This window comes from Oreochromis aureus, linkage group 12 (assembly GCF_013358895.1).
Source record: "Oreochromis aureus strain Israel breed Guangdong linkage group 12, ZZ_aureus, whole genome shotgun sequence".
Taxonomy (NCBI): Eukaryota; Metazoa; Chordata; class Actinopteri; order Cichliformes; family Cichlidae; genus Oreochromis; species Oreochromis aureus.
In genome coordinates this window covers 7,146,852-7,163,884 of record NC_052953.1, presented here as the reverse complement: position 1 = coordinate 7,163,884, position 17,033 = coordinate 7,146,852, and the positions used below count along the sequence as shown (strand labels likewise).

Genomic DNA, 17,033 nt, shown 5'->3' with positions numbered 1-17,033 from the left:
ACATTTTGTGAACTTTGCTGTACGTTGTGGTGAGAGACTGTTATTGTCTGTTATTTATCCCTATTTGAGTGGATTACCAGATATTTAAAGAATATATCAGCCACAAATATAAATTGGGAATAAAAATTTATTTAAGATTGTTAGATCATTTAAATACTTGTTTGTAAAAACAAACAAACAAACAAACAAATAATTAACATCTTGCAATAGCATAAATACATGAATAAATACATATATAAAAGCATCGACAGTATGTGAAATTATTGATTAATAAATACACTAGATGCTCAGAGAGCACAATGATGCTACCTTGTGATGTAACTTTACATCATTAATTATTCCAATTTATGTACTTAGCACATACAGTAAGAAGGTCAAACTGGAGCGCAAACACAGCTCCACAAGTCATCTTGGGAATCTTTAATGGGTTTTAACTCTGGAGCTGGATGTTGAAGCTTCTGTAGCGTGGGGCGGTCTCCTGACACACTTCCACCACCTGGTCGTCGTCCTGCGCTGTGCTGATGTACCAGTTGGGGTAGCGGACAGACATGAGAGTGCTGATGCTCACCCGGTGTCGCGTTGTAGAAGAGAAATCGCACCATGTCGCTTTCAGCGCTTATCCTTGACAGACTGTTTTATCCGTCACCTCCTGAGAAGAGCAAACATCCATGTCAGAGAGTTTCAGTCAACAAAATTAGGCCTGATATCTCATATTAATTCATCTATATGTGTGCAGTGTCTTATAGATTATAACAAATGGTGTGCTTTTCATGTGAGATTCCTGAAAGAAGTTTACCTCCAGGTGGAGGGTTGGCTTGTCGTCATCCTTGTGACAAGACAGATAGAGGTTTGTGCCTTTGATGCCCAGAGCGACAGGCCTGGTCTCAGCGATGGGTGTAGGGTGCGCGTAGGTCGACATGTTCAGGTGCACTGTGGAGAGAGTGATGGATACAGGGTCATTTTAATAAATCATGGCCCGGAAAATGTAAGCAGGAAACTGTTAGAGGCACAATTGAATCAATTTAATAAATTTAAGCTACCTATCCTTTCTACTTTATAGCATTTTAGTTCTTTTCTACTTCATGTTTCTAACAACACAGATGATGTAAAACACTGATGCTCCACTGAGAATGATTTTCAACTATTTAAATGTCTAAGTGTGACATGTAGTTACCTTTGCGGTCTTCACTGCCTCCCTGCAGCATCACTGCATGGAGCTCCATGCTGCTGTGGAGAAGAACCAAGCTCCTCTTTTGGCTGTCAGTGACAGTGCACTCAATCTCATCCCTGCTGGTGAACTGAGGTGGTCCAGCTGTCCTCTCTATTATACTGTGCTCTGGGACAAAAACAGACATGCATGGTTGAATATGGTGTTAAACTAGATTTCTGTCTACTTGTGACTAGGATGGTAAAATGCAAAGATACATTATTTGTGTATTAATCTAAAGAGAATTCAAAATAGCTAAACCTAATTCATATATGATGAAAGAGATAATGGCTCATTATGAGTTTCCAGTATTAAACTTGTGATTACCTTCCACAATGCTCTCCAGCATGATGGAAAGCAGGCTTTCATCCTGGAATTCTGTGCTCAGCACTGGCTCTGAATTGCTGGTCTTTAACCTCTCCATGGCAATGATGAGGTTGACCACACGCTTCATTGTCACTGGATGATGTGAAACTTCCAAGTCCAGTCCCGTGGGCATCTTGAGGCTCCATTCCTCAGCCATGTAGCTCATTTTGAAGTCCATCTTTTACTGAGTTAAGATCTGCTAAAGCACAGAAAATAATTTGTATTATCCTCACAGCTGGATTTTCAGCAGAACTTCTACTCATCTTATACTTTCTTTATTTTGTTTCTGTTACTATTTACATTTTTATAGCATTTTAAAGAAAATTGCTCTCTACTGTTACAAAGCAAGGATCTTCTTTGCTCAAGATGAACACTGTCAAAAAACCAAACATTGTGAGTAAGTGAGCTTACCGGTTGAAAGTTGTAGATCAGAAGCTGTGTCAATGTGCTGTGTTCGCAGTTGTTCTGTCAGTGTTGTTCTGCTCGACTGTGCTGATTGGCAGGGTTTTTAAATCCTCCAGTATAGGGAACTTTGGTATTGCATACAGCACATCCGCCATTATGATGCAATACTGGAGTTGCACAGGTTCTCAGTGAGCTGGCAGATTCACAATCAAAATCCTATTCACTGATTGGCAACAGCTTGAGGCATCTGCACAGAAGAGTCATAAGTAAAGTGTTGGGTCTGTTCCCACAAACCCCGCTAATTCTAGAGACTTATTCATCATGAATGAAAACAAGACAGTCAGCGATCGATCGATTACTTGCGCAAGGGAGGCCTCCTCTGTGTCCAGCACGAAAATGACCCCGATGAGGGCCTCCTCTCGCTGGCTTTTATTGACAAACTTCAAACAATAGTTTACAAAACACCTCCCCTCGCAACCCCCTTTGGTTACAAAAACAAGGCACTGTATGTATGTATATGCAGGTATGTGTGTGTGTGTGTGTGTGTGTGTGTGTGTGTGTGTGTGTGTGTGTGTGTGTGTGTGTGTGTGTGTGTGTGAGAGACCTCCTGCTGACCAAAGGGTCGTAAACGCAGGAAGCTTACATCAAAGGAAGTAGATCTTCCAGATAGGATGTATCTGCAATAAACATTCCAGCCCCTCATCCAGAACCCCGAGAATCTGGGGAGGGGTCTGTGGAATTCCTTTCATCCCACAGTTAAACAATGTAGAAATGGATGGTAAGCATAAAAATGACAAACATTTAACGATTCACTCTAACATAAAGGATAAATAGTCTGGCACTTATAAAGTGCCTCTATATTCATTTTAGGTATTAAAAGCACTTTCACTCGATCACACAGCAGTACTTCATCAAACGTTCTCACGAATGTCTGTGTAGGTTTGATGAATATCCAGGACATGATAGTCAAGTAAGTAAGTAAGCAACTGGCCTTGTTTAAGTTTTGTGAAGAGCTTTCACCTCTCATCCTAGAGGCTTTCTCAGTTCTAAAACCAATTGGTGAAGAGTCCCAGGTATTTAAACCTTAGTGGGGTTTGCCATGCATTTATTGAGTGGTGGTCCGAACACGCTTCGCTGCATTGCATGCAATGGATGCAAGGAGTAACAAGTCACTGCTCTGTGAGCATTAAGTGTCTCTTGATTTCTCAGTCAGATTCATACATGAGCAGCCATCATTCCCAGTCCTTCAGTGATCATCAAAACAGCTGCGCCTTAAGGTAAATGTTGTCGTGATTTGTGCTATGTAGATAAAATTTAACTGAATTGATATGTCCATTGTTATATACAGACTATCTACTATTAAAATAGAGGAATGGCCGACGGCACCATGACACAGGACTAAAAATTGCCTAATCTTTGAGAAATAACAAAAAATTCAGAAAGCAGGTGAAAACTCATCATATGACATTTTAAAATTTTTTTCATACGTCTTTAAACATTTTTGTGGGTATTTTAATGTGATAAAAAAAATTCCAGTACACTCCCTAGGTGGAGTTGTGTAACAGTGCTTAAATAAATTTCAGTTCCTTGTTGGGACATGAGTGATGTGTCAGGCACGTTTATCACGGTCAGGCTAAAGATTACATCAGTGTTGACGTCAAAAGCAAAAAACAAAAAACCACTCTTTGCAACCATTTTTGCCTTTTTCATTTTTAACTTTCACTTTAACTCCAAAAACAATAATAAAGAATTTCATTATCTCTGCCATTACTGAATAAAAAGACAGAAAACCCTCTGCTATAATGTTCCCAGTTTAAGCTTCTATATCAGCCCTCACTGATAGACGAGGGCTTCCTGACAGTCACTGTTTTATATTTAACTAATAAAAGAAAGATTTATCATAAATTTAAGCATATTACAAATGTCTCAAATGGCTTTTACAGATTTTGGATATTTCAGTACAGTTTTGAAAGGATGAAATATTTTAGATAAGGAATACAGATTGTAAATCTAAAATAAGCTGCTGTTAAAAATTAAAACTCATATGCAGATTAAAATTTGATATATTTTTATATATATTTTGTCTAAGGGTTCAACAAACACTCCATTATCAAAAAATGAAAGATTTCTGGCAGTTATTACATGGTTCAGGTTTTAAAGGGGCATAGTCACAGTAAAAATGGACTGGTTCTTATATAGCACTTTTCTACTCTAACTGAGCTCTCAAAGTGATTTACACAACTTGACTCATTCACACCAGCACTTTTTTCTATGCTCTTTCTGTCTAAATGTTTCTATGTAACATTCACACACATCCATATGCTGATGGCTGCATTGGAGAGCAACTTGGGGTTAGTACTTCCCAAGGATATTTGGCAAGCGGACTGGAGCAGATGGGGATCAACCCAACAATCTTCAGATTCGGAGATGATCTGCTCTACCACCTAAGCTACAGTGGGTTTTTTTTTTTTTTTTTTTTAAAGCTGAGGAGACCTTGCAACATTTGTGGTTTGGATGTCCTAAACTAGTTCCACTCTTTACATCTCCCTGTCTGGAGAGGTATTAGGCAAGGTTGTCTGTTATCTGGCATGTTGTATACTCTCCTCTCTTTACATCACCTCAGCTGTTGTTGGCTGGGTATGGACAGGTGTTGGGTGACAGAGTTTTCATTTATTGCCCCTAAAAATCTGCAGCACAGCGAAGCAGACTTGTCTCATCAATTTTCTTATAGGCCAGGCAACAATGGGAATCTGGTTAACTAGGAGGAATAAAATGAAAGGAACTGCGTCCCCCTATGCAAATCGCTACCTAATCATGATGGAGGGGTTTGTGTGTCCCAGGGATCCCAGGGGCTATGTTGTCAGGGGGCTTTTGTCCCCTGGTAGGGTCTGTCATGGCAAATTGTTCCTGGGTGAGGGACCACACAAAGAGCCATTCAGAAGACCCCTATTAGAAGACCATCGAGGGAACAGTTTACCCTGCCCGGGATAGGGTTACCGGGGCCCCGCCCTGGAGCCAGGCCCGGGGAGGGAGCCCGAGGGTGAGCGTCTGGTGGCCAGGCCTTAGTCCATGGGGCCCGGCCAGGCACCGCCCGAAAAAGGGACATGGACCCATCTACCTGCTTGCCCACCACCACAGGAGGCACCGTAGGGGTCCGGTGCATTGTGAGTCGGGTGGTGGCGGACCGATCCCTGGCTACCAAGACTGGCAAAGCGAACAAGATCATGGATACGTGTTTTTCATTGTATAACTTCTTTGTATAACTTTATTTCTATTGCACAAAATGAAATGGTCAAGTGCAAACTGCATCCAGGACAGAAACAGCCACATTATGATGCAACTTGGGCTCTTTGCTAGCATTTGCACAGGCAGCATGCTAACACAAATATAGCCAAGAACCCAAAATGATGTTAAAGCTGAGTGAATGCTGACCCCAGCCCAGCAGCCAGACCCTGAACTTCAACAGGTAATAAAAGCAGCTGTGTTTCTACCTGTTCAATCACTGTTGCATTGCTTTGAAGTGTCTTTGGGCTGGTTTTCATATTTGCCTTGTGTTTTATGTTCATACATAATGTTGGAATTTAGTCATATTTAATTCAAATATACCTCATTATTATATATCTCACAACTTCATCATAAGTAGCATAACACACATTTTATACTTACCATGCAGTTAAGTATTGTAGAGTAGTTTTAGAAGTAGATTGCTACACACAGACAACATTAGACATTACAGAGAGAGGCCCCAGAGAGAGAAATTTCGATGGGGAGGGCTGCCTCACTAGTGGAGGCCTTAGAACAGGGGTCCCCAATCCCAGTCCACGAGGGCCGGTGTCCCTGCAGGTTTTAGATCTCACCCTGGGTCAACACACCTGAATCACATGATTAGTAGTAGAACTTCAAGACATGCTGGGGAGGTAATTTATCCATTTAAATAAGCTGTGATGGATCAAGGACACATCTAAAACCTGCAGGGACACCGGCCCTCGTGGACTGGGATTGGGGACCCCTGCCTTAGAAGGTTTGAAGCCTGACTCCGTTAGAGAAGACAAGGCTGTTTCAGGTTTAGAGAAGACCCATCCCCCTTTCTCTTCTTCTCTTTCTCACTAACCCTTTATGCAGGTCTGACTGGAGGATAAGAGGTGGTTGCCATGGTGATGGGTGAAGTGGTGTCTCCAAATAAGGAGATGCTCAGAAAGCTGCAGAAGAAGAAGCATGAGCCGAAGCGCTGGATCACAACTGTGGCTTAGTATCCCATTTATCACACATAATAAAAAGCATTTTTTTTACTTGAACCTTCAACTGCTTAATAAATTTAAGAAAATGAACTTTGAGCATATTTGTCTTCTCCTTCTCAAAAATGAACCCAACATTAAACACTAATACAAAGATGTTTGTCCTCATTAGGATAGGGTTTGTGTCCATGTGTGGGACTGTAGCCTAAGGTTTATGTTGTTAACTGGTAATTATGTGAAAATGGGTTTTAAGTCATTCAAAGAAAATAATGTAATGAGTAGTGTAACAAATTACTTTCTCTATGGAGTAATCAAGTAACATGCTGCATTACTTCGACCCCAACACTGGCAATAAGGCTTCATTTGTTTTAAATAGTTATAATCCTTGTCAGAGGATTTCCTCATGAATAAAAATTCTACAATTATCTATAAAAATAATAAATAACAATGTTTATTTTTTTAGTAATTTTAAGGTTTACAAACTGCTTCCCAGAAACACAGAATGAAAGAACAGCCGAAGTCGGCTGTGTGTCAGGCAGTAGTTGGACCCAAAAATGTAGAGCTCAGAAGAAAGACTAGAACTAACCTTAAAAGTATGCTGAGCTCATTATATACATTATACATTTTCTAGGGAAACACGAAACCAAGAGGAAGCCAGCTCTGAGGGAGAGTGTGGCAAAAGGATGAGAGGAGACTCAGACAATATATGCACACACAGGATAACAAGGGAACAGGCAACAGGTGGAAGTATAACTGAAACTAACCAGATAAACAGATAAAGCGACAAAGGAAGCAGAACTAAACCCAAAGCACATGAGACAAGAGATCATAAGATGGGAAATACAGGAAAAGAACTGGAATACAAGAAGAATTAACAAAACTGTCAGGAAAGGACAGCAATTATTTATTTTAGAAAGAGAAATCCAAATAGGTTCTAATGGCAACAGGAGCATTAGATTTGTGGTCGTAAACAAACTGTTAAGATTCTAACACAGAATTTAAGATCTATGTCCACATACCTTTAGTGACGCACTGCTTAATTAATTATTTTTTTAAATTTAGATCAAAATATGGATTTGTATAGGCTTGTGACAACATATCAGTTGTTGGGTTAATTATTTAAACACTTGGAGTACTAGGCATTTTTAAAGGCAGGTATAGTACAAGAAAAAGTTGCTGTTATTTAACAGTCATGTCATAGCAGAGGTTGTCAAAATATTGATTTTTTATTGTAGATCTTTGTAAGAAACATATTATTAGAGCTTTTTTTTCACACAAGGTGAACAAAAGATTTAAAACAATGTGTCTACTTTAGACAAGAGTATTACAGTAGGGTCATTCCATCTCAAATCTACAGCCTTCTCATTGCATGAAAATGTTACAGTACACAGTTTAAACATATAAAATGACTGGTGTGAAGTTTCAGTCTCACATATCAAATACCTTTCAATCAAATCTAAAGAAAAATAAGACATAACATATAAAAATGGAAATAAAAATAAATAAATAAATACATAAAAGCTTTGACAATGTGTCAGATTACTGATTATTAACTACACACCAGATGCTCAGAGAGCACAATGATGCTACCTTGTGATGTAGTGTTGTGGTGAGAGACTGTTATTGTCTGTTATTTATCCCTATTTGAGTGGATTACCAGATATTTAAAGAATATATCAGCCACAAATATAAATTGGGAATAAAAATTTATTTAAGATTGTTAGATCATTTAAATACTTGTTTGTAAAAACAAACAAACAAACAAACAAATAATTAACATCTTGCAATAGCATAAATACATGAATAAATACATATATAAAAGCATCGACAGTATGTGAAATTATTGATTAATAAATACACTAGATGCTCAGAGAGCACAATGATGCTACCTTGTGATGTAACTTTACATCATTAATTATTCCAATTTATGTACTTAGCACATACAGTAAGAAGGTCAAACTGGAGCGCAAACACAGCTCCACAAGTCATCTTGGGAATCTTTAATGGGTTTTAACTCTGGAGCTGGATGTTGAAGCTTCTGTAGCGTGGGGCGGTCTCCTGACACACTTCCACCACCTGGTCGTCGTCCTGCGCTGTGCTGATGTACCAGTTGGGGTAGCGGACAGACATGAGAGTGCTGATGCTCACCCCGGTGTCGCGTTTGTAGAAGAGAAATCGCACCATGTCGCTTTCAGCGCTTATCCTTGACAGACTGTTTTTATCCGTCACCTCCTGAGAAGAGCAAACATCCATGTCAGAGAGTTTCAGTCAACAAAATTAGGCCTGATATCTCATATTAATTCATCTATATGTGTGCAGTGTCTTATAGATTATAACAAATGGTGTGCTTTTCATGTGAGATTCCTGAAAGAAGTTTACCTCCAGGTGGAGGGTTGGCTTGTCGTCATCCTTGTGACAAGACAGATAGAGGTTTGTGCCTTTGATGCCCAGAGCGACAGGCCTGGTCTCAGCGATGGGTGTAGGGTGCGCGTAGGTCGACATGTTCAGGTGCACTGTGGAGAGAGTGATGGATACAGGGTCATTTTAATAAATCATGGTGTGTACATAAGCAGGAAACTGTTAGAGGCACAATTGAATCAATTTAATAAATTTAAGCTACCTATCCTTTCTACTTTATAGCATTTTAGTTCTTTTCTACTTCATGTTTCTAACAACACAGATGATGTAAAACACTGATGCTCCACTGAGAATCATTTTGAACTATTTAAATGTCTAAGTGTGACATGTAGTTACCTTTGCGGTCACCACTGCCTCCCTGCAGCATCACTGCATGGAGCTCCATGCTGCTTTGGAGAAGAACCAAGCTCCTCTTTTGGCTGTCAGTGACAGTGCACTCAGTCTCACCCCTGCTGGTGAACTGAGGTGGTCCAGCTGTCCTCAATATTATATTGTCCTCTGGAAAAAAAAAACAGACGTGCGTGGTTGAATACTGTGTTTTTATGCTGTTTTAAATCAAAGGCTTTAATTAGATTTCTGTTTATCAGTGATCAGTGAAAAGACATAGATAATAGTATATATGTGTATATAATAGTTCAGTATGTGTTTTTCCAGTATTTAAATGAAGTCTTGTGTGTGATTACCTTCCACAGTGCTCTCCAGCATGATGGAAAGCAGGTTTTCATCCTGGAAGTCTGTGCTCAGCACTGGCTCTGAAGTGCTGGTCATTAACCCGTTCACGGCAATGATGAGGTGGGCTGCACTCTTCATTGTCACTGGATGATGTGAAACCTCCAAGTCCAGTCCCTTTGGCATCTTGAGGCTCCATTCCTCAGCCATGTAGCTCATTTTGAAGTCCATCTTTTACTGAGTTAAGATCTGCTAAAGCCCAAAAAACAGTTTCTATTATACTATTATTCTATTATACTTCTATTATACTACTTTCTATTGTCTAAATGTGTCTTCTACCTTTTTATCAGCTATTTTATTTACTTTTGTTTCTTACTGAACCAGAAAACCATGACATTTTTATATAATACATTAAAGAAATATAGATATTTGTCACACTGATTTGTGAATTTCAACTATGAATGAAACCTAAGCTAAAAACAATTACATTCTACAAAGGATCCTCCATATAATCTGCTCCACATTAACACTGTCAACAAACTGAGTCAGCTTACCTGTTGAAACTTGTAGTTCAGAAGCAGTGTCAGTGAGCTTTGTTAGCAGTTGTTCTGCCTGACTGTCCTGACTCGCAGAAGTTTTATACGCTCTCCCCTCCTACTGGGGAAATTCTAGAGCCAAACAAGGAGTGGAGCGCTAAGAGATGATGAAATACTGGAATTGTCTGCCGATACCGATATGAATCCGATATAGTGTGTTTTTTAATCAATAAAACTGTTTTTTTAATATCTTGCTGCATTTTGTATAAGTTCATACTCAAGTTTAAATAAACAACAACACTAAAGCTATTCTGTTATACCTGTATGTAAAAAATACACTGCACCCAAAATATTTCATAGTTCAGCAACACTGATCAATCTAATAAACTTAAACCTATACATTCCTCCCTATTCTGGTATTTTAAAGAGTACTTAGCAGAAATATTAAGCAACCTAACTAATAGGGTTGCAAACTCCCAGCAAAAAAAATAGGGAACCACCCCCCACCCTCCACCTCATGTTGCTTAATCGACGTAATCAACTTTAATTTGATGCAGTGTGAAAAAAAAATGCACAGAAATAAATTATTTTTCAAGAATAATTAAATAGATTCAACATCTTTCTTCAACAGAAATGCAGAATTCACAGATGGTACCTTCCCAAAGGAAAAAGTACTATAGCTTACTAGGGTATATTAGACTTAATAGTTACTATATACAGTAATGGACTTCTATACATTTTACATCAGATTAAAACTTTGGGTGTAAGATTCAGATAATTATTTATTAAAAGCGAGACATTTTAAATGAGAATAAGAAAGAAAAGTATGTCTTTGTGCCCCCTTTTCCCTGTTAGTGCCCTATCGGCCCCCCTGGCTAAACTTTGCTAGATCCGCCCCTGCACAGTTACCAGCCGTCAGCTACGTAGAAAAGGATCCTGGTGTAGAAAGTAATATTAAATAAATTCTAACAACAGCTTATCAAGGTTAAACGTGCTGTTGTTGTTCAGCCGCTGGTTTCATCTTTCTGGTGCAAAGTGGGCCAAAAACAAAGAAGAGAGACGGACTCGCGACAGAAAAGCCGATCAGCTGATCATTAATCAGTTGGAGTGAGAAGAGACAGTCGCTCCATATATCGGTTGTTAAGCTTAACGTGGGAATGCTTTACAAACATTCAGAGATGAACTTACACACTTGCTTTACTTCTCTCTGGGATAACTTCCTCGGAGATGAAATGCTGGATTGCTAGCGAGGCTACAAATACACACAGCAGCTCTATCACGTGAGCATACTGCTCCGACGTGCTACGGTTATGAGCCGAGTTACGCCGTGTTGCAAGGTTTGTGAGGTGCTTTGATATTTAATGGATCGGATTATATTTTTTATTTCTCTCTGATATCCGATCCAGTAATTTACATCAGCATCGGACCGATACCGATACGTAATATCAGATCGGTCCATCTCTAGTATCTATCAATAAATAAACTATCACTATCACTGAGTTATGTGATTTATATTTTTAATGGGAAAATAATGTTTTTCCTTTTTTGAAGTAGAATTATAATGAACAGCCTGAAAACCCTCAGCTATACCACTCTCTCCCACAAATCAAAGCAGAATCAACAAGCAACAACATACTGGGAACTGTACCTTTTGTTTTGTTTTTTTAGTTACTACATTTGACTCCAGATTTATGATTTTAAAACAGATTTTGTTAAGCAGGTGATTTAAGTATACTGAAGGTTTAAATAAAGGTGTAGGATTAGCATCTGTAAACTCTTTGTTGGCCCTGTATTAAAACAGTAACAAAGGGTTGAGTAATATCAGCGTCTTGAAAGTGTAAGTCATGTGGAGTCACAGCGGGAATAACAGAAAGTACAGAAAGCCGATGAAGCGCATGGCTCGTCACATGAAACCCAACATTTACTTGATTCTTCTTATTTTCCTCACTTATTTGAGCACTCTGTGGATTTTTGTGGTTATTTTTTGAGAGAAAAAATAGCACCAGTTGAAATGCACTTGCTATTCGTGGGAGGTGTGGTACAATGCTGATACCAAGAATTTTTAACATACAGTCAGATACAGTTTAACGTGGTTTAGTTGGGTTGTTTATTTCTCCACTTTCCCAGTGCTTCCTCTGCAGGTGAGCCAGAACCACACCCTGCTGCCACAGGCTCTTAGACAGCCTTTTTATTGACCGGGTGTGTCAGGTATAGTTGTCACAGTTGAAAGCTCTGAGTAATTTATCAGTGCCTGGCAGGGGAAGGGCGCCAGTTAAATATACTGTTTATGATATTTACATCCTGTTGCTTAACCTCCTAGGACCTGGCGTCCACATATGTGAACATCACATTTTGGGTTATTTAGACCAAAATACTCAATTTTGCTCTACATGGGCCTGATATCCACTTACGAGGACATTATACTGCTACTGTTCTATCAAAATTTTAAACAAATACCCTCATATGGCTCTTATTTTTCTTAAAAACAAAAATAAGGTAAAAAAAATAAATAAATCTGGTAATTCTTTGTTTTTGCATTCATCGGGCCCCAGTATGCCCAAATATCAAAGAGAAATTAAAAATGCATGTCGTGGAAGAGTTCGGGTCTTAGGAGGTTAATATAAACTTTAAAAATGCTACGATCTTCCGATAAGCTCCAAACAAAAGTTTTCATTGTGTGACTAGTTTTGCAGCTATAACAGGCGATGGTATCGTTTGACAGATAATAACGATTTTATGGTCCTAAGTTTGGAAGCATATAATGAGTGCTGTGAAATTCTAGCTTCATATAGCAAATACTTTTCAAGATATAGATTTTTAAATGGTCAGTTGACGTGCGTTCAGGCCATTTTCCGGACCATTAAAATCTGGGGCAACGTGAATCACTCGAAAACTATTAAAGATAAAAGCCTGAAATTTGCACTGGTTCTGCTTACTAACAAAATGAATCAGCATGTGTGATCTGGAACATAACCAAAAAAAATAAAAATAAACAATCATACAGAGACATACAAGAACACTGTTGGAAAATCACGGTGGAAAAAAAAAGCAAGAAAACCAAAAACAAATCCTGACTGTGTGTCAGTACCATTAGCCAAGAAGAAGAGACTAAATTAAGCAATAAATAAATACAATTAAGGGAAGCAATTATAGCAAATGAGCATTATGCTGCTGGTTGGCAGTTTCACTTTACTTTTTCATTTCCTTTATGATGAAATCTAAAGGGAAACACAAAGAGAGACAATGAACTTTGGGAAACAGAGTTTGAGGATATGATCCTTGATAACCAGACATGTATCTTCCACAAAAATATATTAGATTTCATTAGGATGTTTTTTGACATAGGAAGTGAAAGGCAGTGCAGCTGACAGCATTGCTGGTTTATATCTAGAAGATCCTGATTTTAAACCTTTTGCTCAGCTGGGGCTTTCACTGTGGAGTTTCCTCTCACAGTCCAAAGACATGCATGTTAGGTCAACTCGTGATCATAAACTGGCCACAGATGTAAATGTCAATGGTTATCTGTGTCAATGTGTTATAACTGCGTCTCACCCAGTGTGAGCTGGGATAGGCTCACTGCCATCCAATCTGCAGCTGTTAAGGGGTTAAGGAAGGTGAATTGAAGGGGGGGGGTGAGGACATGCATGGATTTGCTGAAAACGGTTTAAATTTCACATAAAACTGTAGTTTTATCTGTGTTTAATATGTGTTTTTGATCCTTTTATTATTCAACCCGTCCCAGTGTCCTTTTTTATCTCTGCTGTGTTTAGTGTGTCTTCTTTATACTGTTTAGCATGTGTACTTTGGCTGTTTCCCCACTCCACTCTAGAAGTTGTGTCTTGCATCCCCAGTGACACAGTGTGTTTATACAGTACAGTCCTGTCTTCTCTTTGGTCTTTTTCATAGAGTCCGTTTAGCTCGCTGTACTGCGCCTCAAACTTCTACCAGGTGTTTTTTTTTTTTTTGGTTGGACTTAATGACCGTTTTCTGTTCAGTCTGTTTCCTCCTGCGCCCTAACATTTTAGTTCTCTCCTCTGAAAACCACGCATCAAGACAGAAACAAACATTTTCTTCATAAACATTTGCAGGAAATGGGATGATGCAGTCCAGTTGTCTTAGTTATGCTGTTTGTGTCTTTGGCCTTTCATTTGGCTGCTAAATAAAGAAAAAGAAAAATCAAAAAGACAGCTGAATCAGCTTTCTTGCCTCTTTCTGCCTTCATTCTTTCTAATCTTTTTATTTATTTTCTTTAAAAAAATGTGTTAACAGCTGGAGTGATTATTTTAAATATCTTTGTTATTTCTGATAACAGTATAAATTAAAATGTGCGCACTTATTTTAGAATACAGTGTTATGCGAGTATGTGAATTAATTCTAAACCAAAACCAGTTATTTATTATCCTGTAAATTAAATCCTATATTTAAAGAAAGAAAAATGTGAATGTAGTGTTGTGTATAAGCCTCTACACTAATATTTAGGGGATATTACTACTGTGTGGCTGTCACTGCAGCCATCACACACTCCCCCTCTTTGGATGTCTCACTGGGACAGCGAGAGAGACCGTCTGCAGTGCAGTTATGCTTGTTGGGGATGTGGTTGATGGTGAATCAGAATGGCTCGATCGCAAGGTACCACTCCGTGATCCTTCCGTTTGTGTCCTTCATCTCCTCTATCCATTGAAGAGCTTTGTGGTCTGTTTCCAATATGAACTCCTGTCCAAGAAGATAATACCTAAAGGAATCCAGGGCCCATTTAATGGCCAGTGCCTCCTTCTCGATGGTTGAGTATCATACTTATCTCAGAAACAGCTTGCGGCTAATGAAGGCCACTGGATGACGCTCTCCAGGCGGTCCCTGTAACAGAACAGCTCGCAAACCTCTCTCTGAGGCATCTGTCTGAAGAATGAAATGTCTCTCAAAATCAGGGCTGTGCAAGACTGGGCTCTTACTCAGAGATTGTGTTAGGTCCTGAAAAGCCATCTTAGCCTCCTCTGTCCAGTGGATCTTATTGGGACTTCAGGAACCAGTCAGATCTGTCAGAAGAGCTGCCCTGGCAGAGAAATGATGGATAAACCGGTGACAGAATCCTGCCATACCCAAAAATGATCTCAGCTGTTTTCTGGTCTCTGGCAAGGGACAGGATTCTATGGCGGTGACTTTATTGACTTGAGGTTTTATGGCTCCATTTTCAAACACAAACCCAAGGTACTCAGTTTCAGCCTTGGCAATGGCACACTTAGCTGGATTAACAGTCAACCCTGCAGACTGAAGACGCTCCAATACCTTCTCCAGGTGTTACAGGTATTCTTCCCAGGTAGAACTGAAAATGACTATGTCATCAAGGTAGGCTGCAGCAAAATGAGACATGTCAGACAGTACCTGATCCATCAGTCTCTGGAATGTTGCTGGGGCACCTTGCAGTGCAAAGGACACTTTAAACAGGAACACCCCCATGGGGTCCGGAAAGCAGTCAGCTCTTTTGAGCGCTCAGTCAGTGGTACCTGCCAATAACCCTTGCACAGATCTATTGCTGTTAGATATCTGGCCTTCCCAAGGCGCTCAACCATGTCATCAATGCAGGGAGTTGGATATGAATCAAATTGTGATATTGCATTGAGGTACCTGAAGTCTATGCAGAAACACACTGCCATCCTTCTTTGGCACCAGGACCACGGGGTGGCACCACCCGCTCTTCGAGGATTCAATGATTCCCAGTGACAGCATCAGGTCCATCTCCTCTTTCAACAGGATCAGTAGACACTCAGGTATCCTGTAACTCATTCTCCTCACAGAAGCTCCATCTTTCAACACAATACCATGTTAAATCCTATATTTAAAGAAAGAAACATGCGAATATAGTGTTATGTATAAGCCTCTACACTCATATTTGGCGGATATTACCACTGTGTGGCTGTCACTGCAGCCATTACAGACAAACTCATTTTACATTGTGGGCCAGACCACTGAAACCTTTCTATCAGTGTAAAGACATTTAATGTCAGGTTACTCTTAATATCAGGAAAAGAAATTTCAAGAGTTCATTTTTTCTACATGATAAATGTGGAAAATGACAGAAACAGTTCTGATAGCTCATTGCCTAGACCAGGGGTCTCAAACTCCCGGCCCATGCCACCCCTACTTCTGGCCCGTAAATTGATGTAAAAAATATCATGTAATTTTGCCCTTTAAGTTAGTTTTTGGTTAGCTTTTTCCAAAATTAAGACAATCATTTCTTTTGTAATTTGTAAACTTTAATTGCAAAGTCTAGTTTCTGATGAGATTAGATAATGTGAAGAAACCACAGGAGAAGAAGAAAAAGCAGCAAATGTCACTTTCTGAACCTAAAAGAAAAGTGCATGACCAACACCGAAAATTTCAAGAAAGATGGACATTGCAGTTTGGTGGAAGTGCAAGCTGCCTTATGTGTAACTCGCCATACTGAAGGAATATAATCAATGACAGGAAAAAAAAAACTAGCTGAGCAGCTACCAAAAGGAAGAAACAAGAACTTTTCCACGAAGCCATTAAGGACATTGATGCTGCTGTTGAAGGAAGTTATGCAGTTAGTAAATCAATCGCCAAAGCAGGAAAGCCATTCATTGAAGGGCAATTTCCGAAAGACTGCATGTTATTAGTTGTTGATGTTCTATGTCCAAAAAAGAAGAGGTTGCTCAACAGCATTGCTGTGTCAGCAAACACTATAAGCCTCTGTGGCAGAGTGGATTAAAAAACACTACATTTTCAGAATTTTTTTTATTTTTTTTTTTTTATCTTTTTCTACTTGAACACTAAAGTGGCCCTCCAGCCACTCTAAGCTGTAAAATGTATTAAAATATAGTTAAAAGTTCAAAATCTATGCAATCCTTTACATTTTCCACAGCCTTCCAATGGGTCAGACTGGGATGTTTGCTCTGCTGATTCTGGCCCCTGGGCCTGATGTAGGGTATTGTTAAATTAACTCCTAGACAACATATAAAGTATTTAGACTGCTGGTAATTTATTATCAGTGATAATTCAAACTACATAGGGCAACAGGCGTGTTTACACATGTTGCTACATTTTCCAACACAAACTCCTTTTTTGGTCACAGACTCTTCCTGAGCACACCAGTTATAGCCAGTTGAGGGTTTGACTGCAACACAGGGTTTGATTGAGTCACAGTGAAACTGTAATCATCCTGAAATCTGTGTTGGCACA

General features: G+C 39.3%; 1 protein-coding gene and 1 pseudogene across 2 annotated transcripts; both read right to left on the bottom strand.

Moving 5' to 3' along the window:
* Positions 1-113: 113 nt before the first annotated feature.
* LOC116313584 lies at positions 114-2,192 on the bottom strand (annotated as a pseudogene).
* A 5,714-nt stretch (positions 2,193-7,906) lies between these two features.
* LOC116313583 (interleukin-1 beta-like) lies at positions 7,907-9,987 on the bottom strand. 2 transcript variants are annotated; one of them, XM_031731334.2, is made up of 5 exons: positions 9,855-9,987; positions 9,315-9,552; positions 8,968-9,129; positions 8,593-8,726; positions 7,907-8,445 (listed from the first exon to the last, which is right to left on the bottom strand). In XM_031731334.2, exons 2-5 carry the CDS (start codon positions 9,529-9,531, stop codon positions 8,224-8,226), a joined length of 735 nt encoding a protein of 244 aa, XP_031587194.2. In that variant the 5' UTR covers positions 9,532-9,552; positions 9,855-9,987; the 3' UTR covers positions 7,907-8,223. The 2 variants fall into 2 exon arrangements, with proteins under 2 accessions (XP_031587194.2, XP_031587195.2); XM_031731335.2 differs by having other exon boundaries at positions 9,315-9,549; positions 9,855-9,938.
* Between the last annotated feature and the right edge of the window lie 7,046 nt (positions 9,988-17,033).

Coding starts and splice junctions, on each gene's coding strand:
- LOC116313583 (XM_031731334.2), bottom strand. CDS start 9,531: ATGGACTTCAAAATGAGCTACATGGCTGAGGAATGGAGCCTCAAGATG. Junction 9,130..9,314: donor GCTGGAGAGCACTGTGGAAG/GTAATCACACAC, acceptor TTTTTTTTCCAG/AGGACAATATAATATTGAGG. Junction 8,446..8,592: donor AGCCAACCCTCCACCTGGAG/GTAAACTTCTTT, acceptor TGCTCTTCTCAG/GAGGTGACGGATAAAAACAG.